Source organism: Anolis sagrei, chromosome 4 (assembly GCF_037176765.1).
Source record: "Anolis sagrei isolate rAnoSag1 chromosome 4, rAnoSag1.mat, whole genome shotgun sequence".
NCBI classification, from domain to species: domain Eukaryota; kingdom Metazoa; phylum Chordata; class Lepidosauria; order Squamata; family Dactyloidae; genus Anolis; species Anolis sagrei.
In genome coordinates this window covers 242,043,169-242,061,294 of record NC_090024.1, presented here as the reverse complement: position 1 = coordinate 242,061,294, position 18,126 = coordinate 242,043,169, and the positions used below count along the sequence as shown (strand labels likewise).

Genomic DNA, 18,126 nt, shown 5'->3' with positions numbered 1-18,126 from the left:
TGCAATGGTGGATCTGGACCATACTTGGCATGGATACTCAATATGCCCAAATGTGAAGACTGGTGGAGTCTGGGGAAAATAGATCTTGACATTTGGGAGTTGTAGTTGCTTGGATTTATAGTTCATTACAATCAGAGAACATTCTGAACTCCACCAACAATAGAATTGACTCAAACTTCCCACATGGAATCCCCATGACCATCAGAAAATACTGTGTTTTCTTATGGTCTTTGGCGACCCCTCTGACACCCCCTCGCGACCCCCTCAGGGGTCCCGACCCACAGGTTGAGAAACACTGTTCTAGGACTATATGTCCCAAAATTCTGTAGCCAGTGGTGTATTGTGCCTTCATTTTCAAAGAAGCAATGAATGCGCTTCAGATTTGAGTTCTTAGAAAACACCTTTTAAAGTCCAAACTAAAAGTTGGAGTGGATTTGTTGCCTCACTAACCATTTTTCCCAGGCTCCCAATTGCTCTGTTGGCTTTTCCCCTTTGTAAAAAAATCTGTGTAATATCTGTGGGGAAACACCACTGAATATTTTGGGGTGGAGAAATTGCCGTCAGAAAGCAGAAGTGTTTGTCCCGTGCACATGTTCTGTTCTTTCCTGATGACTCAGTAACCGTGCAAAATAAAAACAATAATAAAGCCACAGAGGGGACGTACATCATTCCGGGAGATTCCTTGTCTCTTTCTCCATACGTTGAGCTTTGATTTTTGCAAACCACAAGTGCTCATTTTTGAAAGTTTTTACCAAAGATGGGGATGGTGCAGTTGGTACTTCTGGGTGGATTAAAACTTCCAGCATCCCTAGGAAGAGACGTAACGTGATTTCAACATCTGCAGGAACTGCAGGCTTGGAGCCCGGTGTGTCTAGATCTGTGATGGTGAACCTATGACATGCATGTCAGCACTGACATGCATGGCTATTTTTGATGACACACAGCCACATGCGGCCGCATACAGAGAAGTACACCTTATAAGAGCCAATCTAATTCCATCCTTAAGTTTGTAAAAGGCTCTACAAATTTAACATCTTCATGTTTGAGCATTGTTCACTCCATAACTTGGCATGGAATATACATTTTTCTTATTTAAACTATAAATATTGCAAAATTATGTCGTTTTTTTTCCCCTCGAAGTTGACACCCCACTCAAGTTATGCTCATGTTTTTGGCAAATTTTGACACATCAAGCTCAAAAGGTTGCCCATCACTGGTCTAGATTCTCAAAAGACCAAAAATTAACACAGACAGGTTGGAGGCAAAATCAGAGGGTTTTTTTCTCAATGGCCAGAGAAGATGTCAGTGGAGAAAGTAATCCAAAGCACTGATATACCACAGTTGTGAACACAGAGCATATTTACTACATTTTGACTATTCAAGACTCCCATGCGAGCTCTTATAGAATCATAGAATCATAGAATCAAAGAGTTGGAAGAGACCTCATGGTCCATCCAGTCCAACCCCATTCTGCCAAGAAGCAGGAATATTGCATTCAAAGCACCCCTGACAGATGCCCATCCAGCCTCTCTTTAAAAGCTTCCAAAGAAGGAGCCTCCACCACACTCCGGGGCAGAGAGTTCCACTGCTGAACGGCTCTCACAGGCAGGAAGTTCTTCCTCATGTTCAGATGGAATCTCCTCTCTTGGAGTTTGAAGCCATTGTTCCGCGTCCTAGTCTCCAGGGAAGCAGAAAACAAGCTTGCTCCCTCCTCCCTGTGGCTTCCTCTCACATATTTATACATGGCTATCATATCTCCTCTCGGCCTTCTCTTCTTCGAGCTAAACAGGCCCAGCTCCTTAAGCCGCTCCTCATAGGGCTTGTTCTCCAGACCTTTTATCATTTTAGTCGCTCTCCTCTGGACACATTCCATCTTGTCAATATCTCTCTTGAATTGTGGTGCCCAGAATTGGACACAATATTCCAGATGTGGTCTAACCTAAACAGAATAGAGGGGTAGCATGACTTCCCTAGATCTAGACACTATGCTCCTATTGATGCAGGCCAAAATCCCTTTGGCTTTTTTTGCCGCCACATCACATTGTTGGCTCATGTTTAACTTGTTGTCCACGAGGACTCCAAGATCTTTTTCACACGTACTGCTCTCGAGCCAGGCATCCCCCATTCTGTATCTTTGCATTTCGTTTTTCCTGCCAAAGTAGAGTATCTTGCATTTGTCACTGTTGAACTTCATTTTGTTAGTTTTGGCCCATCTCTCTAATCTGTCAAGATCGTTTTGAATTCTGCTCCTGTCCTCTGGACTATTGGCTATCCCTCCCAATTTGGTGTCGTCTGCAAACTTGATGATCATGCCTTCTTGCCCTTCATCTAAGTCATTAATAAAGATCCTGAACAGGACCGGGCCCAGGATGGAACCCTGCTGATGGCACTCCACTCGTCACTTCTTTCCAGGATGAAGAGGAAGCATTGGGGAGAATCACCCTCTGGGTTCGTCCATTTAACCAATTCCAGATCCACCTCACCGTAGTTTTGCCTAGCCCACATTGGACTAGTTTCCTTGCCAGAAGGTCATGGGGGACTTTGTCGAAGGCCTTACTGAAATCCAGGTACGCTACATCCACGGCATTCCCCGCATCTACCCAGCTTGTAACTCTATCAAAAAAAGAGATCAGATGAGTCTGGCATGACTTGTTTTTGATAAATCCATGTTGACTATTAGCGATGACCGCATTTGTTTCTAAGTGTTTGATTGGTCTGAAAGTGTCCAACTTTGATTCATTCCCCAGTTGGTCAAGATCCTCTCTGGCCTCAACCCCACCAGTATTCAAATATTGGCGTATTGGGTATTTGTGCCAAATTTGGTCCAGTGAATGAAAATACATTCTGCATATCAGATATTTACATTACAATTCATAACAGTATCAAAATTACAATTATGAAGTGGCAACAAAAGTAATGTTATGGTTGGGGGTCAGCACAACATGAGGGACTGTATTAAGGGGTTGCGACATTAGGAAGGTTGAGAAACACTGCCTTAGTGAGTTGGAATATTTGGAAGAGTAACCTTGTGACAACCAAAAACAAAGAACCTATTTGAAGCTGGCAGAACATAAAATTCTGCAGCTGATCTAACTTGGCCATCAGAGCATCAGGAAGGATGGCTATCAATAGCCAACTTTGATATGGTGTATCTGACATTTCCAAGTATGTCCCTATTCATATTGGGGGTGATGGATCTATACTGGAAAGCAATGTTGCCCTGTCCTTGGGCTTACACTCTCTTTTATCAACGATTCAGATGATAATGGAGTAAAAGGAATCCTAATCAAGTTTCAGGATGATACCGAACTGGAAGAGATAGCAAGATAGGAACAGCATTCAAAGGAACTTAGATAAACAACTAGACAATTGGGCTGAAACCAGCCAAATCAATGTCAACACACAACATACACATTTCTCCATTTAGGACAACAAAATCAAAGGCACAGGTAGCAAGAGGGCAACACTTGGCAAAGCAGAAGTTCATAGAATCATAGAATCAAAGAGTTGGAAGAGACCTCATGGGCCATCCAGTCCAACCGCATTCTGCCAAGAAGCAGGAATACTGCATTCAAATCACCCCTGAGAGATGGCCATCCAGCCCCTGTTTAAAAGCTCCCAAAGAAGGAGCCTCCACCACACTCCAGGGCAGAGAGTTCCACTGCTGAACGGCTCTCACAGTCAGGAAGTTCTTCCTCATGTTCAGATGGAATCTCCTCTCTTGTAGTTTGAAGCCATTGCTCCATTGCGTCCTAGTCTCCAGGGAAGCAGAAAACAAGCTTGCTCCCTCCTCCTCCCTGTGGCTTCCTCTCACATATTTATACATGGCTATCATATCTCCTCTCAGCCTTCTCTTCTTCAGGCTAAACATGCCCAGTTCCCTAAGCCGCTCCTCATAGGGCTTGTTCTCCAGACCCTTGATCATTTTAGTCGCCCTCCTCTGGACACATTCCAGCTTGTCAGTATCTCTCTTGAATTGTGGTGCCCAGAATTGGACACAATATTCCAGATGTGGTCTAACCAAAGCAGAATAGAGGGGTAGCATTACTTCCTTAGATCTAGACACTATGCTCCTATTGATGCAGGCCAAAATCCCATTGGCTTTTTTTGCCGCCACATCACATTGTTGGCTCATGTTTAACTTGTTGTCCATGAGGACTCCAAGATCTTTTTCACACGTCCTGCTCTCGAGCCAGGCCGCATCGTCCCCCATTCTGTATCTTTGCATTTTGTTTTTTCTGCCTAAGTGGAGTATCTTGCATTTGTCACTGTTAAACTTCATTTTGTTAGTTTTGGCCCATCATCTCTCTAATCTGTCAAGATCGTTTTGAATCCTGCTCCTGTCCTCTGGAGTATTGTATAAATAAGCCCTAAGGATTATTGTTTGGATCACAGAAACCTGAGTCAGAAGGGATCCCAAAGGTCATCCAGTCCAACCCCATTCTGCCATGCACGATATCTCACTTGACTAGTTTATGACCAATAGGAAAAGGTTCCTAGGTTTGGAAAAATGTGGCAAAATCTTTGACAACGAAAGTGGCCTGTGGAATCAGGATAGCAGGAACAGAAATGAATTATTGGAAGACAAATGCAGGAAAATCCAGTCCCATAGAAAGAATAGAAATAGAAATATCTCTTTGCTGCCAGGTATTTCTATCCCTGATATTGATCCTTTTTTCATTGCAAGACTTTATGGAGTGATTTACAGTGCAATCCTATACACATCGATTTGGAAAAAGGATCCTTCTTGGCTTGGTGGATCATAGTAGGAAATGTAAGGTGCAGATACAATGTAAAATACCACTTTAATGGCATCGAATTGCTGCCTATGTTAGCCACTCTGAGTCCCCCTCCAGGGATTGAGAAGGGCGGGATAAAAATATTGTAAATAAATAAATAAACAATAAGATTTATAACTTAGTGAGGCACCAGCACTCTTTAGCAGGGAAGGCTAAAGTCCTTGTAAAACTCTCAGGAATCCATAGTATCCAGCTGTAGCAATTAAAGTTAACGTCAATACTGCATTGATTCTATGTTGCAGATCAGGCATGGGCAAACTTGAGCCTTCCAGGTGTTTTGGACTTCAACTGGAGGGCCCAAGTTTGCCCATACGTGTTGTATGAGGGTTGAATGAAAAGTAATGCCTCCACCTTCGTTATTCCTCAACAGATGGCAGTACTGGTATGCGGCAGGTACTGGCTTGTTCAGTAGACTCTCCTCTACAGTTCCATTTTGGTGGGAAGCCTTAGCATTGAACAGTTGTGTTGTTAAAGTGCGAAGTATGGAACCCTGCGCAGATGGTTGGTCAATGCGACTTAAGCAACATGTACTCATTGAATTCTTGACAGCAGAAGGTGTCACCCCAAAGGAGATTAATCAGAGAATGCAAGCTGTTTATGGTGATTGTGTTGATGTGAGTACTGTGCGTCGTTGGGTGAGGAAGTTTAAAGATGTTGAGGTGGGAACATCTGACTTGCGTGACAAACAAAGAGTTGGACGTCCTGTGACAGCAACCACCGAGTTTCACAAGCAAAAAGTTGACAGATCGATTCAGGACTATCATCGTATCATTCAGAGAGAAATTTCAAGCATATTCAGCATTTCTGTTCCCAATAATGAAAGAAGATCTGCGGGGATATCATTATTCTTCTGATGAAGATGTTGAGAGAACTGTGAGACTCTGGTTGCGAAAACAGAGTGTTGACTTCTTCTGTGATGGCTTCAGAAAACTTGTTCATCGTTGGCAGAAATGTATCCAATTGTCTGGTGATTATGTGGAAAGGTGAATAGTGGTAGTTAAAGAGCACATCCTAAGGATTATTTCTGTGTTTGATATATTAAAATATTCCCATCCAAACCCAAGTAACAAAGGTGGAGGCATTACTTTTCATTCAACCCTCATAGATGAATCCAAAGTTCAAAACTGTCACTTCTGTTTGAGAGGAAATCCCATTGAATACAGTGCTTACAAAATAAATATACCAAGGATTGCATTGTGGTTTTCATTTATGTCCTGCCTATTATTTTAGGACTGGAGCTGTTTATTGTAAACAGAAGGGAGAACAGGTGGAGGCTTATTAGGAAATCTCTGGATAAAGACTTGGCATCAACTTAGTATGTTGATGGTTCTGGGATATTTAATGCCAGGAGAAGGCTACTCTTTTCATTCACCCTTTTTAATGTGGGAGCTGAATTTTAATGTAGGAAATCCAGGTGTTTTGGACTTCAACTCCCACAATTCCTAACAGCCTCAAGCCCCTTCCTTTTTCCCCTCAGCCGCTCAAGCAACTGGTCTCAAGTAACCCTTTTATAGTGCCAAGGCTTTATGGTTTTCTGTGGGCAAGCAGATGGTGACTACTGGATGGCATTTGTTCTGTATCAGAAACTAGAGCTGATGTGGTCTATCCACTGAAACTGTCTGAATCAGCATCCCAAATAACCATTCGTTCAGTCGTCTCCGACTCTTCTTGACCTCATGGACCAGCCCACGCCAGAGCTCCCTGTCGGCCGGCACCACCCCCAGCTCCTTCAAGGTCAGTCCAGTCACTTCAAGGATGCCATCCATCCATCTTGCCCTTGGTCGGCCCCTCTTCCTTTTGCCTTCCACTTTCCCTAGCATCATTCCCTTCTCTAGGCTTTGCTGTCTCCTCATGATGTGACCAAAGTACTTCAACTTTGTCTCTAGTATCTTTCCCTCCAGTGAGCAGTCGGGCTTTATTTCCTGGAAGATGGACTGGTTGGATCTTCTCGCAGTCCAAGGCACTCTCAGCACTTTCCTCCAACACCACAGCTCAAAAGCATCTCTCTTCCTTCGCTCAGCCTTCCCTAAGGTCCAGCTCTCACATCCGTAGGTGACTACAGGGAATACCATGGCTTTGACTAGGCAATGGATCTTGGTTGCCAGTCTGATGTCTCTACTCTTCACTATTCTATCGAGACTGGACCTTGCTCTCCTCCCGAGAAGAAAGCGTCTTCTGATTTCCTGGCCACAGTCTGTGTCTGCAGTCATCTTTGCGCCTAGAAATACAAAGTCTGTCACGGCCTCCACATTTTCTCCCTCTATTTCCCAGTTGTCAATCATTCTTGTTGCCATAATCTTGGTTTTTTTGATGTTTAGCTGCAACCCAGCTTTTGCGCTTTCTTCTTTCACCTTGATTAGAAGGCTCCTCAGCTCCTCCTCGCTTTCGGCCATCAGAGTGGTGTCATCTGCATATCTGAGGTTGTTAATGTTTCTTCTAGCAATTTTCACCCCAGCTTTGCATTCCTCAAGCCCCGCACATCCTCGCATGATGTATTCTGCATACAAGTTAAAAAGGTTGGGTGAGAGGATGCAGCCTTGCCGTACGCCTTTCCCAATCTTGAACCAGTCTCCTGTTCCGTGGTCAGTTCTGACTGTTGCTCCTTGGTCCTTGTACAGATTCCTCAGGAGAGAGGGAAGGAGAGAAAGACCAAATCTAAAGTTGGCCAAAACCGATTCATAACCCTTTTGGTAATAATGTTGGAGAGTGGTCCCTGATCAAAATGGTCCCTGGTCAAGTGGTCTTTGGTGAAAAAAAGGTTGAGAAACACTTGTCTATCTTCTAGCTCCATAAACAGCTCAATTCCAGCTCCATAAACTGCACCTCCAGTTGTTCGAAATTATAAGACAAACTTTCTCCCTCTCTCACCTTCAGATTATACAGGTTTCTCACCAATATTATCTTTTTTTCTTCTTCTTTTACACAATTTTTATTTCATTTTCACACAGGAAGATGTAGAAGGGGAGGATATTGTTATACATATTCTCTAGCATACAAAGAAAAGTTGGCTGCCCTACTTTTATACAAGATCCAAACAATCAAATTTTCTATTGCATCATACCTGGTACTTTGGCATTACCTCATGGTTTCATCTGATACATAAACTTCCCTTGTTATTTTGACCTTGAAATTAGAAAGAATGCAGTCTGGCATCACTTTAACTCAGGCATGGGCAAGTTTGGGCCCTCCAGGTGTTTTGGACTTCAGCTCCCACAATTCCTAACAGCCGGTAGGCTGTTAGGAATTGTGGGAGTTGAAGTCCAAAACACCTGGAGGGCCCAAATTTGGCAATGCCTGCTTTTACTGCTATGGCTTAATGCTTTGAAGTCCTGACATCTATAGCTTGGTAAGATTCCAGCACTCTCTGGCAAGACCTTGTGAAACTACAGCTCCCAGAATGCCATAGCATTGAGCCACAGAAGTTCGAATGCATTCATTCTTCAGCGCAGATGCACCCGTGGTTTGCGCTGCTCAGTTTTTAATAGTGTGAGATATTATAATTTCAAACTGGTTTGGCATGAACGGTGAGCCGCTGCGAGAAAAATGTAGTTCTTGGAAAGTGGCACAGAAGTTCCCAAAACGGATTCCTCCTCATCCCACATCCTCAACACCTGTCTACTATTCATCTGCTATCCAGAAAACCAGCCTTGTATTGTGACAGCATTTTGGGAGATCTTGCGTCCACCACAACCCACAACAATTTACGCAGACTCCTCCTGAGAAGGAAGGAAGGAGTAAAACAAGCGAAGACACGTGCCGTTAATCGCTCCTTTCAACGAGATTTCGAGAGGCATCTTGATGCGCTTAAACATTGAATAGTCATTTCATATTGAATTCCACCCCGTCGTTGTCTAAGCCAGACCTGCCCAGGATGTATAAGTGTGTAAATTGAGAAGGAGAACTCTTGAGTGATAGTTTAATCACACTTCAACGGTGACATATGAATATGTTCTATTTCTATCCTTGCCTTGAGTCTTGATGATGTTGAATATGTCAGATATTACAGAACTATTGGTTCTGTATTATCTATATCTATCTGTTCAGATTTTGGTAAGCTGCCTATGGTTCCAGTTCCAGATAATATGGCCCAGGTTACCTGTCCGAACGTATTCTCCCCTATGAACCATCAAGGACATTAAGATACAATCATAGAATCATAGAATGAAAGAGTTGGAAGAGATCTCGTGGGTATCCAGTCCAACCCCATTCTGCCAAGAAGCAGGAATATTGCATTCAAATCACCCCTGACAGATGGCCATCCAGCCTCTGTTTAAAAGCTTCCAAAGAAGGAGCCTCCACCACACTCCGGGGCAGAGAGTTCCACTGCTGAATGGCTCTCAAAGTCAGGAAGTTCTTCCTCATGTTCAGATGGAATCTCCTCTCTTGTAGTTTGAAGCCATTGTTCCATTCCGTCCTAGTCTCCAAGGAAGCAGAAAACAAGCTTGCTCCCTCCTCCCTGTGGCTTCCTCTCACATATTTATACATGGCTATCATATCTCCTCTCAGCCTTCTCTTCCTCAGGCTAAACATGCCCAGCTCCTTAAGCCGCTCCTCATAGGGCTTGTTCTCCAGACCCTTGATCATTTTAGTCGCCCTCCTCTGGACACATTTCAAATTGTCAATATCTCTCTTGAATTGTGGTGCCCAGAATTGGACACAATATTCCAAGTGTGGTCTAACCAAAGCAGAATAGAGGGGTAGCATGACTTCCCTAGATTTAGACACTGTGCTCCTATTGATGCAGGCCAAAATCCCATTGGCTTTTTTTGCCGCCACATCACATTGTTGGCTCATGTTTAACTTGTTGTCCACGAGGACTCCAAGGTCTTTTTCACACGTACTGCTCTCGAGCCAGGCATTGTCCCCCATTCTGTATCTTTGCATTTCGTTTTTTCTAAGTGGAGTATCTTGCATTTGTCCCTGTTGAACTTCATTTTGGGCACACAGGACTCCCGTGACCAACAGAAGGGTTTGGTGGGCATTACCTTGAGTTTGGCAGTTGTAGTTCACTTACATCCGGAGAGCACTATGGACTCAAACAATGATGGATCTGGACCAAACTTGGCACAAATATTCCATATGCCCAAATATGATCACAGATGGAGTTTGGGGATAATAGACCTTGACATTTGGGAGTTGCAGTTACTGGGATTTATAGTTCACCTACAATCAAAGAGCATTCTGAAACCCACCAATAATAGAATTGGGCCAAACTTCCCACACAGAACCCCCATGACCAACAGAAAATACTTAAGGCCATCCAATCCAACTCCCTTCACCAGGGCAAGAAAACGTAATTAAAGTTCTCCTGACAAAGAGCCATCCAGCCATAGATATAGGTACATAAATATGATTCACACACACACCCAGATATAATATCATAGATTTGAAAGGGACCCCTAAAGAAGGACAATGATATGTTGCATGTTCCAGAGTAGGCAAACCAGACACTCTCCACATCAACACGGACAAAGAAACAGCAAAAATACTGTTCACCCACAAGCAGAAAGACATTACATATATTAGAAATCAACACTTTCTCGTTACTTTATTTTCCAGATCAACAGACTGGGCCATAGCAATGCCTGGCAGGGGACCGTTAGTAATAAATAAGAAGATTCGTTATTCTCCCTACAACTCATTAATCACACATTAAAAGCCTGCTTGAACAAAGAGCCATTTTCCCCTCACTCAGTTCAGTGCCCAAGAGGCATCTGGTTTCAAAACGTTATTCAAGGTGTTGCCAACTCACCTGTCGGAGATGGAGGTAAATCTCCCGATCTCTTGCCCAAACCTTTGGATGAATGGAAGCGTCCCGGAGTCACACCTGTCCAGGTATGATGGGCTTTTTGCCTTCCTGGGGATATGTAACGGTGAAATGTTTCTAATGATCAGGTAGGTGCCCCCAAGCGAAGGCAGGAGACACACCTGGCCTTAGAGTTTGGCCTCTTCTTCACCTGGATCTGGTTCAACCTGAAAGCCTCCTTCTATTCTGGCCTCAATCGCTGGCAGTTATTTCCTCCTCATCTGAGTCACCCCAAATTTGATTCGAGAAGGAGGCGATCCAACTGGGACAACAAAGAGGCAGAAGCTTGTTTTGCACAAGAATGGGAATGGAAACGTTCATAAGACAATGCATAGGTGCTGCAAGGCTTTCCAAGATGTATGTAGTTCTAGTAAATGCTGGAAATGTGAGCACCTGTTGGAGCTCAGCCTGTGATTGGGTTTCAGGATCAGGGTGTTTTGGATGTGGGGAGTGATGTCAATGAGTTTCAAGATGGCAATGGTTTGGTCAATGATATTGATATTCCCCATAGTCACCTATGGATGTGAAAGCTGGACCATAGGGAAGGCTAAGCGAAGGAAGATAGATGCTTTTGAACTGTGGTGTTGGAGGAAAGTTCTGAGAGTGCCTTGGATGGCAAGAAGATCCAACCAGTCCATCCTCCAGGAAATAAATCCCGACTGCTCATTGGAGGGAAGGATACTAGAGACAAAGTTGAAGTACTTTGGCCACATCATGAGGAGACAGCAAAGCCTAGAGAAGACAATGATGCTGGGGAAAATGGAAGGAAAAAGGAAGAGTGGCCAACCAAGGGGAAGATGGATGGATGGCATCCTTGAAGTGACAGGATTGACCTTAAAGGAGCTGGGGGTGGTGACGGCCAACAGGGAGCTCTGGTGTGGGCTGGTCCATGAGGTCACGAAGAGTCAGAAATGACTGAACGATTGAACAACTGATGCAGAGAATGAACAGTAGATCCCTCTTCAAAGGGTAGTTTCCAATGATAATGTCCCTGTAGGGTGTGTGGATAATGTTGTACTCCCTGAATTGCTACCAGAAAGTTCCCAGGATCTGGGGCTTGAAAACAACTCGACACCTGTCCAGCGGAGTTGATGGTGAAGGACCATCGCTTCAATGCTGGTGGTCTTTGCTGGTGATCGCCCTCCATTCATGGACACAGATACTAAAAGACAAGGGAGTTACGGATGGATGGGAATTTCTCAAGAGTGAAATACTCAAGGCGCAATTGCAAACCGTGCCAACAAAGAGAAAAAATAGGACAAGTGCAAAGAAGCCAGAATGGATGTCCAAAGAACTTCTAACTGTGCTAAGACACAAAAGAGACATGCACAAGAAGTGGGAAAAGGGAGAAATCACCAAAGAAGATTTCTCCCTTTTTCAAACAAATAGCCAACACCTGTAGGGTGTTTTCAAACAAATAGCCAACACCTGTAGGGAAAAGGTCCGCAAGGCGAAAGCAAAAAACGAGCTCAGACTTGCCAGGGACATTAAAAACAATAAAAAGGGCTTCTATTCTTATGTCAGTAGAAAAAGGAAAAACAAGGAGGCGATAGGACCTCTTCGAGGAGAAGATGGGGCAATGCTGACAGGGGATAGGGAAAAGGCAGAACTACTTAATGCCTTCTTTGCCTCGGTCTTCTCACAAAAAGAGAGTCCTCAACCTCTGCAAGATGGAGTGGATGAGGGATTGGAGGACATCCAACCCCTAATTGGGAAAGAAGTCGTCCAGGAATACCTGGCCGCTCTTAATGAGTTCAAGTCCCCAGGGCCAGATCAACTACACCCCAGAATATTGAAGGAACTAGCGGAAGTCATTTCGGAACCATTGGCAACCATCTTTGAGAGTTCTTGGAGAACGGGGGAAGTTCCAGCAGATTGGAGGAGGGCCAATGTGGTCCCAATCTTCAAGAAGGGAAAAAAGGATGACCCAAACAACTACCGTCCGGTCAGCCTCACGTCGATACCGGGCAAGATTCTGGAAAAGATTGTTAAGGAAGCGGTCTGCAAACACTTAGAAACAAATGCAGTCATCGCTAATAGTCAACATGGATTTATCAAAAACAAGTCATGCCAGACTAATCTGATCTCTTTCTTCGATAGAGTTACAAGCTGGGTAGATGCCGGGAATGCCGTGGATGTAGCGTACCTGGATTTCAGTAAGGCCTTCGACAAGGTCCCCCATGACCTTCTGGCAAGGAAACTAGTCCAATGTGGGCTAGGCAAAACTACGGTGAGGTGGATCTGTAATTGGTTAAGTGGACGAACACAGAGAGTGCTCACTAATGCTTCCTCTTCATCTTGGAAAGAAGTGACAAGTGGAGTGCCTCAGGGTTCCGTCCTGGGCCCGGTCCTGTTCAACATCTTTATTAATGACTTAGATAAAGGGCTAGAAGGCATGATCATCAAGTCTGCAGACGACACCAAATTGGGAGGGATAGCCAATAGTCCAGAGGACAGGAGCAGGATTCAAAACGATCTTGACAGATTAGAGAGGTGGGCCAAAACTAACAAAATGAAGTTCAACAGTGACAAATGCAAGATACTCCACTTTGGCAGAAAAAATGAAATGCAAAGATACAGAATGGGTGACGCCTGGCTCGAGAGCAGTACGTGTGAAAAAGATCTTGGAGTCCTCGTGGACAACAAGTTAAACATGAGCCAACAATGTGATGTGGCGGCAAAAAAAGCCAATGGGATTTTGGCCTGCATCAATAGGAGCATAGTGTCTAGATCTAAGGAAGTAATGCTACCCCTTTATTCTGCTTTGGTTAGACCACATCTGGAATATTGTGTCCAATTCTGGGCACCACAATTCAAGAGAGATACTGACAAGCTGGAATGTGTCCAGAGGAGGGCGACTAAAATGATCAAGGGTCTGGAGAACAAGCCCTATGAGGAGCGGCTTAGGGAACTGGGCATGTTTAGCCTGAAGAAGAGAAGGCTGAGAGGGGATATGATAGCCATGTATAAATATGTGAGAGGAAGCCACAGGGAGGAGGAGGGAGCAAGCTTCTTTTCTGCTTCCTTGGAGACTAGGACACGGAACAATGGCTTCAAACTACAAGAGAGGAGATTCCATCTGAACATTAGGAAGAACTTCCTGACTGTGAGAGCCGTTCAGCAGTGGAACTCTCTGCCCCGGAGTGTGGTGGAGGCTCCTTCTTTGGAACCTTTTAAACAGAGGCTGGATGGCCATCTGTCAGGGGTGATTTGAATGCAATATTCCTGCTTCTTGGCAGGGGGTTGGACTGGATGGCCCATGAGGTCTCTTCCAACTCTTTGATTCTATGATTCTATGATTCTATGTCTCTTCAAATTCTACAGTACTGCTGGTCACAGCTGACCTCCAGCTGGAGCGCTCAAGAGCCAGGGCTTCCCAGTTCTCAGTGTCTATGCCCGAGTTTTTAAGGTTGGCTTTGAGCCCATCTTTAAATCTCTTTTCCTGTCCACCAACATTCAATTTTCCGTTCTTGAGTTCGGAGTAGAGCAACTGCTTTGGGAGACAACGCTGATGGAATCGTTCCAGGAGTTGCATGTGACGTCTGTAGACAGTCCACGTTTTGCAGGCATAGAGCAGGGTTGGGAGGACAATAGCTTTATAAACAAGCACCTTGGTATCCCTACAGATGTACTTGTCCTCAAACACTCTCTGCTTCATTCGTAAAAAAGCTGTACTTGCAGAGCTCAGGCGGTGTTGTATTTCAGTGTCAGTGTTGACTTTTGTCCTTCTTGCATTGTTGTGCTCAGCGGTAAATGTCTCACTATGAAAATAGAATGGAAGCAACAGACATAGTATGCATGCTGATCCAGTTCATACGACAGTGTTTCCAAATTCTTTACGAGTTGATAGAAGTGGTTCTCCTCCCTTGGGTTTGTCCAGCCCTTGCTTTCAAAATAGAGATTTGCTCGAAATCACTCAAAAGGGCGCCCTCCTTTGTGATTCAAGGAAGCGGAATGAGTTATACAAACCAGTATTGTTTTAAAATAATACCACTAAGAGAAATATTAGAAAAATAAAACAGCTGTATCTGCTGCATCATGTAGACTGGAATTTGCTAAACATTTTAGACACGTTTTGGGGCCAGCTGGGTGCCAAATGGCCACCTCCAACGATTGAAGGAAACTCCAAAGGCCGTTGTAATGTATTTAAAAACATAAACAAAGTTTAAAAACTTGGCATTCTACTAAATGTTACACTCCCCCTGAAGGCGCAGGTTCGCAACTTGGGATTTGAGGTCAAACCCGGAACTCCCTGCCTTCAAGCCGATCTGACCTGCAGCAGGGAGTTCCTCAGTTCGCCATTGCCCCACTTGGGCCAACCTGCATGAACATGGCCATAGCAGCAGCTGCAACTCAGAAGCCTTCTTATTACTTCGCTTTCTTCCCCCTCCTAACATTGTAACTAATCCCCCCAATAAAAAGTATCAATTAATTGTAACCTTTTCCCTCTCCATAGTGTTACTTTGTGTCCTTTCATTGCCTCTAACGTCTCTCTACATAAACCTTTCTTCTCCCAGGCTGCGGATGGCTGCCGGCCCGCCTGGGATGTGATTTTTGCACCCCGGGAGGCCGAACCTGCGTTCCCTTAAACCACGGATACGGAAACCCATTTTCCGTATCCGGAAATCATTGGATCGCTTCGAAAATGGTGTCATTCTTCTCCTGGCAGAATTCTAAGACTAATGGCTATCTCGGTTTTGCTCCGCTAATCTCTCTACCCCGGGAATAACTTTTTTTGCCTCTCAAACCTCGACCCGGAGCCCAGATGTTTCTCTGAAGATACTGCCTCGTTGCCACCATTTTGTGGATGCCCAGGGAGCCTGCTGATCTTGGGAAACTTTCGCGGTCACCCCATAGAATCCCCAAGATGTCGGCGGGCCACCTTGGTCCCTGGTGAGGAGGGATCTGTAGTTCTCTCCGTGGATCTTGATCTTCCACGCTGGCAAACGGCTCCTAAGAACTCCATGGACTCTGGGACACCTTTTCCAACTTGCCTTCCCTGAATTTTACAACTTTTATCAACTTTCTTTAACTTTTAAGAACTTTTGAAAACTTTCTAGAACTTTTCTCCCAAACCCCATGGACTCCCCATCATGACTTGGGGACTATATGATTTCACAATATTGGACTCTCTATGGACTTTGGTGGGTGGGATGGGTCTATATGAATTTCCTTTTCCCCCATTTCTCCCTTGTGCATGCCTTATGAATCCCCTATGTGTGTGTTTGTATATAAAAATGTGGAAAGCCATTCTTTCGTGACCCCAGCAAGACACAAGCATTGGGAAATTATTTCCTATTTCCTGAGGCAAATTCCTATTGACTTAAGGATTCCAACAAGGACTTATTGCATGATAATACCAATGGTGCATCTTGGGTCTCAGAGCATATCCGCCCAGGAAGGCACCCCGTGGTGAACTGATCACTTGTCAACAATGGGACATCCTGCCTTCAGGAAAGATCAGGATGTCCCATTCGTCTCTCTCATTGTCATTTCCCCTTGGACTGAAACCCACACCAATAGCATCAATAAATCCCATATCTGAGAAGAAGGATATCAGGGCTTGGCAGCCGTGTCAGCCATTTTTGCATATTTCAACCTTTCAGGCCAATACAAAGCCAGCTTGAGGAATATCCGGATTATCGCCGGCCATCAGGACACACATTGAGTCATTTTAATCCACTCATCTTTTCTCTTGGTTCATTGTTTTTCCCTTGGACCGCCTCCTCCGCTCTCATTGGTCCAGAGCCCGAAGCGGCGCTAGCTCTCTGATTGGCTGAGGTGCCGCTAAACTGGCTGCGCCTCCCCTCCAGCTGACGATGACAACCAATCAGAAAGATGCCGGCAAGGGGGCAGGAAATTTGAACTTTGACAGCTCTGTTTTCTCTATAAAAATGTACTGCAATGTATTGAATGTATGCCTCTCCTGACGAACTATCGCGGTTTGACATCCGTACCAGCTGGACGCAATAAATACAACTCGGTGGCTTTTCTTCAACTTTGGTGAGATTTATTGGGATAAATCAGGGAAAATCCTTTTTCGGTTGCTCTCTTTTTGCTCACCAGAGTACTGGACTCTCGTTGGTGGGTCTGTGAGCTCCCCTCTCCTGGGCGGGAGCCTCCAAATTCCAGCTCGATATCAGATTCATCGCTAAGCCTGGAAGCCCAGGTCTTGGCAGTGGCCAGGGGAGCTTTTGCACAGTTAAAACTTGTGTGCCAGCTGTGCCCATACCTTGGGAAGTCTGACTTGGCCATGGTGGTCCACACTCTGGTAATATCCCATATGGACTACTGCAATGCGCTCTATGTGGGGTTGCCTTTGAAGATTATTTGGAAGCTTCAAATGGTCCAACAGGCGGTAGCCAGGTTGCTAACAGGAGAGGTGCTCAGGGAGCACACAACTCCTCTTTCGCGCCAGCTCCACTGGCTGCCACTTTGCTTCCGGGCACAATTCAAAGTGCTGGCTTTAGCCTATAAAGCCCTAAACGGTTTCGGTCCAACTTACCTATCCGAACGTATCTCTCCTTATGAACCATCTAGGACATTAAGATCTTCTGGAGAGGCCCTGCTCTCGGTCCCACCTTCCTCTCCGGTGGGGACGAGAGACAGGGCCTTCTCAGCCGTGGCGCCTTGACTGTGGAATGCCCTACCTAGAGATATAACATCGGCTGCCTCCCTCCTGACTTTTCGAAGAAAGGTGAAAACTTGGTTTTTTGAGCAGGCCTTCCCAAATATGGCATAATTATAGTTGATGCAATTGGATAATGACTTGACATGGAGATGCTCATGATAACGTTTTAATGGCTTTGTACGGTTTTTATATTTTTATATTGTATGCTAATGTTTTTAACAGTATTTCATGATTGTTTTATTTGTTATGATTGTTGAGGCATCAAATTGCTGCCAATTGTGAACTGCTCCGAGTTGCCTCTGGGCTGAGAGGGGCGGTATATAAATATGGTAAATAATAAATAAATAATAAATAATAGTAATAAATAATAAACAATAATAAATAGTAAATAAATGAATGTCCTTTGACCAGTAGCTGGCCACTTGCAGTGCCTCTGGTGTTGTTATAAGGAGGTCTTCCATTGTGCAAAGTGGCAGGGCTCAGGTTGCATTGTCATAGGTGGTCTGTGGTTTGCTCTTCTCCGCACACCACATTTTGTGGCCCCATTTCTTAAGGTTCCATGTGCCCGAGGGCGGGGGGGGGGGGGAGTCTCTCATCTGGTATCAACCATGGTTCTGGGTTTTAGCCTGCCACTTTTGGACTCTCGCTTGCTGAGGTGTTCCTGTGAGTATCTCTGTAGGTCTTTAAAAACCTGGATGTTCCGCTGTGCATTCATTTAGGCAGATCTTTGTACTTTGTACTTTCATTGGCCCTCCCACCTGTAATCCTGTTACTGTAAATGCCTAAGGATGTTACCCTCCTAGCTATGACCTTAACTAAATTGAAGCACATCCTGCACTTTCCCTGGTCTCTGTCTAGGAACAATTGCACATTTCCTGATCCTTCCACAC

At 44.7% G+C, this 18,126-nt stretch overlaps 1 protein-coding gene across 1 annotated transcript in view; it reads right to left on the bottom strand.

Annotated features, from left to right (window-relative positions):
• Nucleotides 1-16,860, bottom strand: part of LOC132772639 (bactericidal permeability-increasing protein-like) — a 72,872-nt gene extending 56,012 nt beyond the window's left edge. The window contains exons 1-2 of the mRNA XM_067467118.1: nt 16,669-16,860; nt 10,552-10,727 (exon numbers count right to left, since the gene is read on the bottom strand). Of these exons, the coding sequence (XP_067323219.1) occupies nt 10,552-10,727; nt 16,669-16,860 (368 nt within the window). The remainder of the gene's footprint in view (nt 1-10,551; nt 10,728-16,668) is intronic.
• Between the last annotated feature and the right edge of the window lie 1,266 nt (nt 16,861-18,126).